The 15085-nt window shown below is 47.8% G+C and overlaps 1 protein-coding gene across 1 annotated transcript in view; it reads right to left on the minus strand.

The window, feature by feature from the left end:
• skap1 (src kinase associated phosphoprotein 1) overlaps window positions 1-15085 on the minus strand; it is a 504878-nt gene that overhangs the window by 374373 nt on the left and 115420 nt on the right. Inside the window, exon 5 of the mRNA XM_085966146.1 lies at window positions 4530-4649. Coding sequence (XP_085822272.1) covers window positions 4530-4649 — 120 coding nt within the window. The remainder of the gene's footprint in view (window positions 1-4529; window positions 4650-15085) is intronic.

Here is a 15085-nt window from a genome sequence, read left to right on the forward strand (position 1 = left end):
CCTAATCCCTATTTTAAGGGGTGTCGTGTGGGATTCCCGACGGCTCCAAACTACGCCAGGTTAGAGCAGGCGGGCCGTCGGGTTGAAGGACTTGGAGGGGTCGCGATGTCGGTGTTCAGGTGAGTGATGGGTGCATGAGTGCAAAGGTAAGTGTGTTTGGTGTGTCTAAAGTGTGTAAAGAAGTTTAAATTACCTGTACTTACCTTAACAGCCTTTCTTCCTCTAGGTTTCAGGAGTCCATCACTCAGCCGGCACTGAAAGCAAAATGGCTGCGATCTGTCAAAAGTGACAGTCTTCAGTTTTCACTGCCGGTGAGAGTTCTAACTGAGTCTGCGTAGAAGGATTCAGGTTAGAAGTCAGACTGTCAGTGTTTGACAGCTTCAAACAGACGTCGTGACAGATGAAATTTCAGTCTGTGACGTCACCTGTTGCCGGGTGGCCCTTAATTGGCCTGCTGAGCCCGCTGGGTGGGCTCAACAAGGTCAATCAAGGGAAAATCGCGTGGATTGGCCGGACGTCGATGTAGGCGGGACTAGAACCCAAAAGTTGTAGTCCCGCCTCCTTCCCGACTGCTGAATGAAAATCCAGCCCTATGACTCTATTCATTGGCTGTAAAGTGCTTTGGGATTTCCTGAGGTCATGAAAGGCACTATATAAATACAAGTCTTTCTTTCTTTTCTTTCTTATTTGACCCACAGAATCAAGCCGGCTTTTGCTTGCTGTCCTGTGTTTGGGGGAAGGTACAAAGGGCCAAAGAAATAGCGGAGACGTTTCAGCCAGTCCTGCAAGGCCACGCGTGCACACGTGAGTCTGTCTGTTGCTTTCCTACGTTGAACCCACTCACCACCCACACCTCCTGCTGCCTCTCGCAATACTGCGGAAGCACGTCGCGACACAGTAACATTAGGAGAACTCAGCGCACCGCATGTGCTAATTCTTGTATTAAAAAACCATTTCCCTATATTTAATTGACTTCGGCACCAAATAATTTTTTTTTTTTTAAACCTCTTTATTTAAAAGCCCTAAGGGTGAACTATTCGGGTAGTTTCTTAAAACTTAATTTCTAATTAAATGTCACTTTTGCAGATTGAGGTAATTATGTCTGAACTTTGTCATTACTTCCATTTTTTTTCCCACTATTAATTTTAGGTGATCATTTCAGATGCCACCTCTTCCTCTCTCTCCTGTATTCAATTTGCAAAAAGTAGTAAATCAACCATTTCAAGCAGATGGGACTGAAGACTCCAAGCCAAGCAAGAGGGTCAGGAGTCATTAGTTAGAAGAGGTGGCTATTAGAATACTTCAAATATGATTTTTACATTTAGCACCATTCCCGTGACCTTGAGCAATAGCAGAAATATATCCTCATCAGGTTGAAAACCTGCGCTCTCACACACTATCTCTTACCCCAGCTCATCCTTTACCTCAGAATTGTGGCGTCCTTATCTGCTAGATTTTTTTTCTTGGGTAAAGGTATTCAGGGTTTACAGAACCAAGGCGGGTGGATGGAGTTAAGATACAGATCAGCCACGATCCCATTGAATGGTGGAAGAGGCTCGAGGGGCGGAATTGGCCTCCTCCCGTTTCTAGGCAGACTAGAACAGGCCAGCCTCAAATCAACACCTGGGGGTCATGGACAGTCACAACAAAAATTCACCGCTACACTGGTAGCCTTGCTTAGAGAGGTCACATGGATGGCAGATGTGGAAAATGCAAATGCAGTGTTGGTGCTGTTCAGAGGGACTTTGCTCCATATTTGGTATTTGCATATCTACTGCATTTGAAAAGACATTTTCTCTCTTTCCCGGGTCTTTCCTCACCACACAATAACCCTGAGCAAGAGAGCGGGCAGATTATCAGTCACGAGCCTCCACAATTACCTGACGTAGTTCCTTGGTCCAGGCAGAGTTTCACCAACTTCATGCCTCTCCATCCCTTCACATGAGGAAGACCTCTACACTCCCCACCACACCATTGCAGCATCAGCAACACTCCCTACACTGAGGGAATTCAGTTACATGGAGAGACTGGAGAAGCTGGAGTTGTTCTCCTTAGAGCAGAGAAGGTTAAGGGGAGATTTAATAGAGGGGTTCAAAATCAGGAGAAACTGTTTCCACTGGCAGGAGGATCAGTAACCAGAGGACACAGATTTAAGATAATTGGCAAAAAATGCCAGAGGGGAAAGATAAGGGAAAAAATTTTTATGCAGTGAATTATGATGATCTGGAACACGCTGCCCGAAAGGGTGATGAAAGGAGATTCAATAGTAACTTTCAAAGGGGAATTGGATAGATACTTGAAAAGGAAACATTTGCAGGGCTATGGGGAAAGAGCAGGGGGTAGTGGGACTAATTGGAGAGCTGTTTAAAGAGCCGGCACAGGCACAATGGGCTGAATGGCCTCCTCCTGTGCTGTATTCTTCTATGATCATATACAAAGGATGGTGGGAACAAGCCCACGTCCCAGTACTCTACAGCAAGCCATGTTGTATTTCCATTTCGCCCACCTGCCCTCACGTAGCGCACGAGCAGTGCCTTCGCCGAGATTTCCGCATTTGGTGGTTGACCAATAGTCAGGTCAGAATGACCACCGCCCAACCTACTCCCCTAACCCTCCGCACCCACCCCCAAATGTCACAATTGCCAAAAAGGGGTGCATCGTTGTTTGGGCAACTTGCCAGACTGACCGGTCACATGACACCACTAGGGTACGCAGAACCTGCCCTCCAAAGACCTAGAAACACCCAACTCCTTTCCCGGAAGGATGAGAAGCCCCTGGCTCACGACCGCTACACCAGACCTCCTCAGCGGGACATTCATGCCACGAGGAGAGCAGACGACCGCGGGAGATGGAGACGCATGACTCACCAAGCAACGTCCTGAGGAGCATTCTACAATGACAACGAGCCTCAGAACCATTTTTAAAAGGTGAGAGACTGGTAAAGGTTGGTATTCAGAGGGAGTTGGGTGATTCGTTTCCTTGTACATGAATCACAGAAAGTTAACATGCAGATACAGCAAACAATTAGGAAGTCAAATGATATGTCAGCCTATATTGCAAGGGGGTTGGAGTATAAGAGTAAGGAAAACTTGCTGAAATTGTACAGGGCCTTGGTGAGACCACACCTGGAGTACTGTGCACAGTTTTGGTCTCCATACTGAAGGAAGGATATACTTGCCTTAGAGGGGGTGCAACAAAGGTTCACCAGACTGATTCCTGGGATGAGAGGGATGTCCAATGAGGAGAGCTTGAGTAGATTGGGCCTGTACTCTCTGGAGTTTAGAAGAATGAGAGATGATCTCATTGAAGCATATAAGATTCTGAGGGAGATTGACAGGGTAGATGCTGAGAGGTTGTTTCCCCTGGCTGGAGAGTCTAGAAGCAGGGGTCATAGTCTCAGGATAAGAGGTATTCTTTGGAATTCTCTGCCCCAGAGGGCTGTGGATGCTCAGTCTTTGAGTTTATTCAAGGCTGAGATCGATAGATTTTTGGAATCAAGGGATATGGAGATCGGGCGGGAAAGTGGAGTTGAGGTCATGATCAGCCATGATCTTATTGAATGGCGGAGCAAGCTCGAGGAGCCATATGGCCTATTCCTGCTCCTATCTCTTTTCTTATGATCTTAAGACAAGGTTACCAGTATCGCAAAGGCAGGTATAACTGTAACCCACTTTAAAAGGGCATCGCAGAGGAAGGAAGGCGGTGTGATAAGAGCACAGCTACAAACTCACGAAAATCGGCCCCATGTCTTTGAGCTCCTGGGTCAGTTTTTACACTATAGGAATGCCGGCGACTGCAAGCACACACGTCTGCCTCTGTTGGCTAGACTCTCATAGCGTAAACAAGCCCAGGCTCCAGGAAGCAGCACCAACACAGACTGACTGAAATGTCGAGTGTACGATTCCGCTGTTGGGGGAGTGTAATGTAAACACAGTGAACTGGTCCCCTATGTTTGAATTCTGTGGATTTCCGTATAAAAGCAGAGACTAGCTCCCCAGACCAGGTATAAAAGAGAGAGCGAGAGAGAGACACACACACATATATGTCTCTGTCCTGGAATTGCACATAAGAGAAATATTCATTCTACGCTTATTTCTGAGATCAAATCCAACAACACATTTTTTTTTTAAACCAAGAGAGAGCAAACAGCAGTTCAGTTATCTGGAGAAAAGAGAATGATGCCCAGTGTAAGGAAAGTGACCTGACACAGGCATTAAGGCAGAATATCAGTCGATTATTTTATTCCCCACCCTGCAAAGCAATTCAGCCCCGAGGCGATTCCATTGCTTGATCTCAGCTCCCTTCTCCTGCCTCGTAGAGATGACAGACCACAGCTCTCCTGGAACCTCTAGAGAAAGCTCCAGAGTTCATGCTATCTCTCCGCACCCCTCCCCTCGACAAAGATAAACATCCCTTAACCCCGCTGCTGACAGCCAGCTTCTTATCAGGCTCCTGGTAGATCAGCATCAAACAGCACAAGAGGTCGAGACTGCACGGCCAGCCTCGCATACTGATGTGATTCTACATACCATCATCCTGGTTATCAGAGGCCACTGAAACGCTGTCTGAGAGCCCTGATGTAACATGGCTCAGACTCTGGTTATCATCAGAGCTGTCCTCATGTCTTGATCCCGAGTCACCAGATTCTCCTGTCCAAAGAGAGAGAGGAACAAAAAAAGGTGAATTAAAAACCATACACTGAAATAGTATAGTGAAGAGGATTCAAATAATGGCAGAATAAATCTCACCACCTCAATATTTGGGTTTTACAAACCTGATTTTCGCTAACAATTGCAGAGCAGTGTAGGAAGTTATTCTTAGTAACATTAATTGATCATGGAAAGGTAATGTTGTTTTATTAAAATAAAAATTGAACAACTGCAAGGAGTTTGAATCGTCTCAGAAGTGCATTTGTCCTGTTTGTTACGGACAATCTTTAATTACAGAATGAGTTTGAAACGGTAACGAGTTGTAAAGGCTGAATTAAAATGCACAGTTGTTGAAGCGACATTGGCTTAAGAACAGTGGGCCGTATTTTGCGACCCCTATGGGTGCGTACGAGGTGCGTACGCACCCGTAGGGGCCGCGCAAGTTCCGGGTTCAGGCATGCGAAGCACATGAGCTAAAACCCGGAGCTTGCGATCTGTCCAGGAGATAGGCTTCTGCGGGTGCTGGGCTGCGCTATTTGCCGAACTTCCATCCGCTGAAAGGCCATGGAATTCTTACGCCTGGTAAAAGAGCAAGTCCTGCTTTTACCAGCATAAGAGTTTTAAAAAGTAGAAAAATTAAATTTTATCACTCACTTCTATATTAGAAACCCTGTCCAATAAGGTAAGTTTATATTTAGTCCCATTAAAACATATGCTTTTTTTCCCAAAAAATTTAATGTGTTTAAAATATTTAATTAAATGCCATATTAATTAATTAAAAAATGTTTTTATTTCATGTGCTTGTGTATTTTTTACATACAGAATCCCCATTAGTAAGAATGGCCTTTGTGATATACTTCGCATTCACCATTTAAAAACATTTTATTTTAAATGCCAACATGGAATGATCAGCCTCAGTATAAAAAGGATGCTCTTGCAATCTCTCCTCCTGCTCAGAAGCTTTGGAGTTCAAGCCGCACTCCAGGACTTCAGCACAAAATCTAGGCTAGATAGTCCAGGGCAGTACTGAGAGTGGCGACGTCATTCAAATGAGATGTTGCATCAAGGCCCCATCTGTCAGTTTAGGTGGATCTCATGACATTATTCCCGGTATCTTGCCCTACATTCTCCACTCAACCAACACCACCAAAGACAGATTCAAATGGTCAATTAACTGCTTTTCTGTTTGTGGGACCTTGCTGTGCAAAAATTGACATGTCACGCTTGTCTGAATAACAACGGTTACTGCATCACAGAAATAACTTGATTGGCTGCAAAGAGCTCTGGGACATCCTGAGGATGTGCAAGGCGCTATATAAATTCCAATTCTTTCTTAAGCAAACTAATCAACGATTTACTTATTCCATCATCTGCTTAAAATCACAGCTTGTGAATCTCGAGTGGGCAGCACATGTCCCTGCGATCTCCTGCAAACCTAGATTAATTCAAGCTCCCCCCCACCCCCCATGTCCAGCAACAACTTGCATTATTGTGGCGCCTTTAACATAGTAAAATGTCCCAAGGTGCTTCACAGGAGTGTTTTCAGACAAAATTTGACACCGAGTCACATAAGGAGATACTAGGACAGGTGACCAAAAGCTTGGTCAAAGAGGTAGGTTTTAAGGAGCCTCTTAAAAGAGAAAGAGGTAGAGGGGCGGAGATTTAGGGAGGGAATTGCAGAGATTAAGGCCCAGACAGCTGAAGGCACGGCCACCGATGGTGGAGAGATGAAAATCGGGGATGTGCAAGAGGCCAGAATTGGAGGAGCGCGAAGATCTCGGAGGGTTAGGAGGTTACAGAGCTAGGGAGGGGCGAGGCCATGGAGGGATTCGAAAATAAGGATGAGAATTTTAAAAATTGAGGCATTGCCAGACCGGGAGCCAATGTAGGCCAGCGAGCACATGGATGAACGGGACTTAGTGCGAGTTAGGACACAATCATTAGCAATAACACCGAAAAATGTCTGGGAGCTACAAAACCTGCTCTGACATGAAAATCCTGCTGCAGTCGGGAGCACGGTCGTCCCTTCAGTCAGGTCATGGGTTCAAGCTCCAGTCCAGCACATAATCGAGGCTGACACTAACACCACAGTACTGAAGGAGCCACCTTGCTGGTGGTGCTAGCCATTGCTGGGGCCTCAACTATTTACAATCTACATTAATGACTTGGATGAAGGGACCGACTGTAATGTAGCCAAGTTTGCGGATGATACAAAGATGGGTGGGAAAGCAAGTTGTGCAGAGGACTCAAAGAATCTGCAAAGGGATATAGACAGGCTAAGTGACTGGGCAAACATTTGGCAGATGGAGTATAATGTAGGAAGGTGCGAGGTTATCCACTTTGGCAGGAAAAATAAAAAAGCAAATTATTATTTAAATGAAGAGATTACAAAATGCTACAGTTCAGAAGGACCTGGGGGTCCTTGTGCATGAAACACAAAAAGTTAGCATGCAGATACAGCAAGTAATCAAAAAGGCAAATGGAATGTTGGCCTTTATTTCAAGGGGATTGGAGTATAAAAGCAGGGAATTCCTGCTACAACTGTACAGGGTATTTGCGAGACCACACCTTGAGTACTGCGTACAGTTTTGGTCTCTTTATTTAAGGAAGGATATACTTGCATTGGAGACAGTTCAGAGACGATTCACTAAGTTAATTCCAGAGATGAGGGGGTTGACTTATGAAGAAAGGTTGAGCAGGCTGGGCCTATACGCATTGGAATTTAGAAAAATGAGAGGTGATCTTATTGAAACATATAAGATGCTGATGGGCACGCCATGGTAGATGCAGAGAGGATGTTTCCCCTCGTGGGGAAATCTAGAACTCGGGGGCATAGTTTCAGAATAAAGGGTCGCCCTTTTAAAACTGAGATGAGGAGGAATTTCTTCTCTCAGAGGGTCGTAAATCTGTGGAATTCTCTGCCCCAGAGAACCGTGGAGGCTGGGTCATTAAATACATTTAAGGTGGAGATAGACAGATTTTTGCAAGATAAGGGAATAAAGGGTTGTGGGGAGCGGGCAGGGAAGTGGCTTTGAGCCCAAGATCAGCCATGATCTTATTGAATGGCGGAGCAGGCTCGAGGGGCCAAGTGGCCTATTCCTGCTCCTATTTCTTATGTTCTTGATAAGAAATGAAGCTAATGTTTCATCTGAAGGTTCAAGTAGCAATAAAGATCCCACGGTATGATTTGAAGAACAACACGGAGCTCTCTGGGTAACCTGGCCAACGTTTCTCCCACAAACCAATACCACCAAAAGCAGATTAACTCATCATTCGTGCCGTAAACTTGAGCTGATCCAAAGCACTGCTGCCCGCATCCTAACTCGCCCCCAAGCATGGGTGGGGGTCCGGGGCTGAGGGGTGGGGCTTGTGGATACAGTGGGCCCTGAGTTGCCTCGGGCTTCTGCTGCTGTAACTTGGCCTGATATGCAGCAGAAACCCCCTGCGTAACCCAGGCTCCAGCCCCCACCGCTGACGAAGTCACAGCAATGCAGCCGCAGAAATTCCGGGGCCCATCGGGTTAGTGCACTGGGGCCCTGGCTCAAATAGGGTGAAGATTGTCCCTCTCTCGCCTGCTAGAGTCCTACAGTGGGCAGCACTCCTGCCTCTGAGACAGAAGGTCATGGGTTCAAGTCCCACTCCAGAGACTTGAGCACAAAAATCCAGGCCGACACTCCAGTACAGTACTGAGGGAGTGCTGCACTATCGGAGGCGCCGTTAAACCGAGGCCCCATCTGCCCTCTCAGGTGAACGCAAGATTCCATGGCACTGTTTCGAAGAAGAGCAGGGAGGTTCTCCCCAGTGTCCTGGCCAATGTTGCCTCTGAGTCAGAAGGTTGTGGGTTCAAGACCCACTCCAGAGACTTGAAACATAGAAAAATTGGAGGAGGAGTAGGCCATTTGGCCCTTCGAGCCTGCTCCACCATTCAATATGATCATGGCTGATCCTCTATCTCAATACCATATTCCTGTTCTCTCCCCATACCCCTTGATGCCTTTTGCATCCAGAAATCTATCTATCTCCTTCTTAAATATATTCAGTGACTTGGCCTCCACAGCCTTCTGTGGTAGAGAATTCCACAGGTTCACCACCCTCTGAGTGAAGAAATTTCTCCTCATCTCAGTCCTAAATGTCCTATCCCGTATTCTGAGACTGTGACCCCTCGTTCTAGACCCCCCAGCCAGGGGAAACATCCTCCCTGCATCCAGTCTGTCTAGCCCTATCAGAATTTTATGCGTTTCAATGAGATCCCCTCTCATTCTTCTAAACTCTAGTGAATACAGGCCTAGTCGACCCAATCTCTCCTCATACGACAGTCCTGCCATCCCAGGAATCAGTCTGGTGAACCTTCGCTGCACTCCCCTCTATGGCAAGTATATCCTTTCTTAGGTAAGGAGACCAAAACTGCACACAGTACTCCAGGTGTGGTTTCACCAAGGCCCTGTATAACTGTAGTAAGACATCCTTGCTCTTGTACTCAAATCCTCTTACAATGAAGGCCAACATACCATTTCTCTTCCTAAATGTTTGCTGCATCTGCATGTTTACTTTCAGTGACTGGTGCACAAGGACGCCCAGGTGCCTTTGTACATCAATATTTCCCAATCTATCACCATTTAAATAATACTCTGCCTTTCTGTTTTTCCTACCAAAGTGGATAACTTCACATTTACCCACGTTATACTGCATCTGCCATGTATTTGCCAACTCACTCAACTTGTCTAAATCGCCTTGAAGCCTCTTTGCATCCTTATCACAACTCACAATTTCGTGTCTTCAGCAAACTTGGAAATATTACATTTGGTTCCCTCATCCAAATCATTGATATATATTGTAAATAGCTGGGGCCCAAGCACTGATCCCTGCAGTACCCCACTAGTCACCGCCTGCCACCCCGAAAAAGATCCATTTATTCCTACTCTCCGTTTCTTGTCTGTTAACCAATTTTTAATCCATGCCAGTATATTACCCCCAATCCCATGTGCTTTAATTTTGCACACTAACCTCTTATGTGGGACTTTATCAAAGGCCTTCTGAAAATCCAAATACACCACATCCATTGGTTCTCCCTTATCTATTCTACCAGTTACATCCTCAAAAAACTCCAGGAAATTTGTCAAACACGATTTCCCTTTCATAAATCCATGTTGACCTTGTCTAATCCCGTTGATATTTTCTAAGTGTCCTATTATCACATCCTTTATTATCCTTAAGAACATAATCTAGGCCAACACTCCCACCGCAGTACTGAGAGAGTGCTGCATTATCACATTGCTGTTTGTGGGATCTTGCTGTGCACAATTTGGCTGCCGCGATTCCTACATTACAACAGTGACTACACTTCATAAGTACTTCATTAGCTGTAAAGCGCTGTGGGACATCTGGCGGCCGTGAAAGGCGCTACATAAATGTAAGTTCTTTCTTTCTTACAGAAATTAGTTTGCAACGTCTCAACCCAGTTTCTAGAGGCTATGGATGATCCACAGCGCTAAACTAGCCTGAATTTTGCACTAAGTTGGCACTCTCACTCAGCGGGGCCATGGGATGGAAGTGGCAATATCCAACTAATACTGCTGGGGACACTCTTCCACGGCTGGGACTTGGATACATTGTTGGAACAATTGTGGATGGAGCTTTACATAGGAACATGGGAATTGCTAGAGGACAAAAGACCAAAGTCCATCTAGTTCGCCTTCTACCACCCTGTTAGTCGTATGATACAACGATAATGGAGTTGTTGATTAATCACAGCAAACAATCTGTATCAATGAGACTACAACAGACCCAGACACGAGGCGAGGAAACCCCCAGTGGTGGAGAGCTTTGAGAACCATAGGTGCACAATCACCTGTTCCTCCCGAGCATGCTGCACTCACCACACGTCACGTCTCAAATAGTACATTATCCCAAAATGTTATTTTCTGAAAGAAATCTATCTAATTTGAATGAATCAATACTAACTGCTCCCACCGTCTCCCGAGGGAGCCTGCTCCATAGATTGACCACTCACTCACTGAAATACTGTTTCTGCAGATTCGTTTTAAATTTACCCCCTTCAAGCGCAGGTCGTGTTTTCTGCATCTTACTCATTGCGCGCCTGAGCATGAAATACATGGTTCAGATACTGGATTTAAAATTAGAATGATCCATTCCCCAACATCCTTAACCTTAATGAGGGCAATATTCACTGCCCTCTGCCCAAACCAACGGACCAGTATTCAAAGCAAAATACTGCGGATGCTGGAAATCTGAAATAAAAACAGAAAATGCTGGGAATACCAGGAATGCTGGACTGGACCAGTATTCAATGCTTCCTTTTTAAATAAACAAGTTTGTTATTTTCGTATCTTTACACCAATGTTCCCTGTCTTTTTTTTGGGGCCGCAGCGGCCCCTTTAAAAGGGACTGCACGAGCCAGGCAAAATACCGCACAGGCACGGTTAATCGATTGAAAAGCCGGCAAGCCGGCTGCGCGAGATCCCACAGGCTGATTAACAGCATGAGAGACCGCGATGTCAAGGCTCCTTCCATGGCCGTAACCACTTTTATCAGTCGATCGGGGGGTTAGTCCTATACGGCGGGAGGGTTTTATGGGCTCCCACAATCCCATGGGGTGACCCACATCCACCGGACGCGAGGATCCCGCTGAATGTCAACCTAGAATTCAGAGCCGGAACTCCAGTCGCCACTCACCGGGACTGTCTGCAGTGGGGTCCGAACCCTGCACCTTACATAAGAACATAAGAAATAGGAGCAGGAGTCGGCCATTTGGCCTCTCGAGCCTGCTCCGCCATTCAATAAGATCATGGCTGATCTTCTACCTCATCTCCACTTTCCTGCACTATCCCCATATCCCTTGATTCCCTTAATATTCAAAAATCTATCAATCTCTGTCTTGAACATACTCAACGACTGAGCCTCCACAGCCCTCTGGGGTAGAGAATTCCAAAGGTTCACCACCCTCTGAGTGAAGAAATTTCTCCTCATATCAGTCCTAAATGGCTGACCCCTTATTCTGATGTAAAAAGTCACACAACACCAGGTTATAGTCCAACAGTTTTATTTGAAATCACAAGCTTTCGGAGCGCTGCTCCTTCGTCAGGTGAGACTGAGACTGTGAGCCCTGGTTCTAGACTCCCAAGCCAGGGGAAACATCCTCCCTGCTTCTACCCTGTCAAGCCCTGCAAGAATTTTGTATGTTTCAACAAGATCACCTCTCATTCTTCTAAACTCTAGAGAATATAGGCCTGACTCAGAAGGTGGGAACGGTACCACTAAACCGAATGCATGTTCCCCCCAACAGCCAGTTTAAGAACATATTACAGTGAGGAGGGTGAATTCACCATCTAGAACACAGGGCGAGTATAGCGTGTGCAGCAACCATGCGAGCAACACAGCAGCCGGGATGCCATTTGGATCCTCACTCACTTCAACCATGGTGAAATCAGAGGGGCAGCGGTGCCTGGGCCCAGTGTCATCGCCTCCTATGGCTCAGGGCAACATTGAAAATAAGAATGGAAGAAAATGTTGTGGACGAGCTAAACCTATTGGCACAAAGCTCTTTCCCGCTGCATTCTATCTCACCTTAGCATCAATGATCATTATGATCTGGAATGCGCTGCCTGAAAGGGCGGTGGAAGTAGATTCAATAATAACTTTCAAAGGGGAATTGGATAAATATTTGAAAAGGAAACATTTGCAGGGCTATGGAGAAAGGGCCAACACAGGCACGAAGGGCTGAATGGCCTTCTTCTGTGCTGTATTACTCTACGATTTACTGTTTTAATTTTCCTAATAGAAAGAAAGAAAGACTTGCATTTATATGTGTCTGAGTCCACTGCCTTACCCAATTGATCTTTCCACTCTGAGTGGAAAGAAATTCTGAGATCCATTTTAAGTTAATGGTTCATGAGTTTAAATTGATGTCGTGTCTCACTGGGTTGATAAAGCTCCAAAAGTGTTCTCAGTTTACCGTACCTATACAATTTAATACTCTCTCTCTATCAGGTCTTTCCATAAGCCTCTTCTTCCTAGACTGTTAACTTGATTTTCTCTCATCTTTGCCCAAACGTTAGGGATCAGACTCTCCTCTCAGTTGGTGGATGAGCCAAGGTAACTGGGCTAGAAACAGAAGGACTTCATGAAATAAAGCATTTTAAGAAGTTTCGAACATATTAATAATAGAAGGATAAAGTTGGTCCTAAATCAAGGTGCCATTTCAAACGCACTACAAATTCTCCCCGGTGTCTTGGCCAACATGTATGGCACAAAAAACATTATAACAGATTCTCTGGTCATTCATCTAATTGCTGTTTGTGGAATCTTGGGGAGGAAAATTGAGTCGCGCTCCCTTTGAGGCGCTAAGTTCGCCGGGGTGCTACTTTTAGTGCCCCGGAAAAATTAGCACCCCCGCGGCCAAAATTAATTGGTAGCGCCCCAAGAGGGAAGCGGGGCACCGCGCTACTGGAAGCGCCCCGCCTCCCTCTTGGGGCGCTGCGAGGGAATATCGCGGCGCGACATGACTCAGCGCTACGTTGTGGTACTGCAGGCCTTCCTCCCCTTCTTAAAGAGGAGGGGCCTAACGCAACACGAACCGGGACCCAGCTGGGCCACCAGGGATCGGAGTGCCGGCAAAAGAGGAGTGCCGGGCTCACGGAGCGCAGCCGGCACTCCACGGGGGGCTACTGAGGAAGCCAGGGACGGCAACGGGGGCAGGTGCTGGCAGGCGGCCAGCAACAAAAATGGCTGCCCGGCACCTCGCCTTTAATTAGCGCCGTCCCGGCCGCAGGTAGGCCCCCCTGACCCTGTCGGACACAGCGTCCGGTGGCAAGTCAGCAGGCGCTACCGAAGATCGTGGCCAGTGTGTGAGCGAGGCACTGCGCACGGCAATGACATCATCGCCGGTGGCGCTAACGGTTGCCGCCGCTAACCTCCCACTGAATTTCACGGGAGGTGTTGGCGGCACCATGCCTGGGCGCTAATTGCTTTGCGCCCCGTTAGCGCCTAAGGCGCTAACGGGAGGCGCAAAGTAACCAAATTTTCCCCCTTGCTGTGTACAATTTGGTTGCCATGTTTCTTACATTACAGCAGTGACTACACTTTAAAAGTGCTTCACTGTGACATCCTGAGGTCATGAAGGGCGCTGTATAAATGGGAGTTCTTCATTTCTTTCTTACTCTGTCCTCATCCGCTCCTCCCCTCCCATGATCCCCCTCCCCCCCTCCTCATCCACCCCCTCCTCCCCTCCAGATCCACCCCCTCCTCCTCCTCCCCATCCACCCCCTCCTCATCCCCATCCACACCCTCCTCATCCCCATCCACACCCCCTCCACTCCCTCCCCATCCACCCCCCCTCCACTCCCTCCCCTCCCCCCTTCCCCATCTGCCCCCCCTCCACTCCCTCCCCCTCCCCCCTTCCCCATCCGCCCCCCCTCCACTCCCTCCCCCTCCCTTCCCCACCACCTCCCCAGCCACCCCCTCCCCGTCTCCCTTCCGCACGCCCCTCCCCCCTCCCTTCCCCACCCCCTCCCTCTCTACCCCCTCCCTTCCCCTCCCCCCTCCGCATCCTCCCCCTCCCCATCCACCCCCTCCCCTCCACATCCTCCCCCTCATCTACCCCTCCCCCCCTCCCCCATCCACCCCCTCCACTCCCTCCCCCTCCCTTCCCCACCACCTCCCCATCCCCCCTCCCCCCCATCTCCCTGCCCCACGCCCCTCCCCCTCCCTCTCCCTTCCCCTCCCCCCTCCGCATCCTCCCCCTCCCCATCCACCCCCTCCCCTCCACCCCCTCCCCCTCCCCACCCACCCCTTCCCCCCTCCCGCCACCCCTTCCCCCCTCCCGCCACCCCTTCCCCCTCTCCCTCCACCCCTTCCCCCTCTCCCTCCACCCCTTCCCTCTCCCTCCACCCCCTCCCCATCCACCCCCTCTCCCTCCCCATCCACTCCCTCCCCCTCCCTCCCCCTCCCCATCCACTCCCTCCCCCTCCCCATCCACTCCTTCCCCCTCCACTCCCTCCCCCTCCACTCACTCCCTCCCCCTCTCCATCCACTATTTAGGACGAGGATTAGAAGAATTTTTTTTTTAATGCATGAAGTTTCTTTGAATATGGAACACTTTACCACAAGGAACTATTGAAGTTGAGCCAATCGTGACATTTAATAGTGAATTAGATGAAGAAGTAAAATATTAACGGGTAATGGAATGAGGGAAGAAACAGGAGTAGATAACTCCAGTGCGGCACGATGGCCGTTTTCATTCCGAAATCTCCGTGATTCATCGAATACAATAGACTGACCAACTGTATCTGATCGTGGATGAGTGCAAACCCTCAGGACCTGCTATTCAAAAGGTGCACTAATCTGAAACCGAGATTGAAAAAGATCCACGCTCTTAGTTACACTGATTACTCACAATGGGTGGAAAAGATATGTTGTGT

This window comes from Somniosus microcephalus, chromosome 24 (genome assembly GCF_052327205.1).
Source record: "Somniosus microcephalus isolate GS21.2 chromosome 24, FLI_Smic_1.0, whole genome shotgun sequence".
Taxonomy (NCBI): domain Eukaryota; kingdom Metazoa; phylum Chordata; class Chondrichthyes; order Squaliformes; family Somniosidae; genus Somniosus; species Somniosus microcephalus.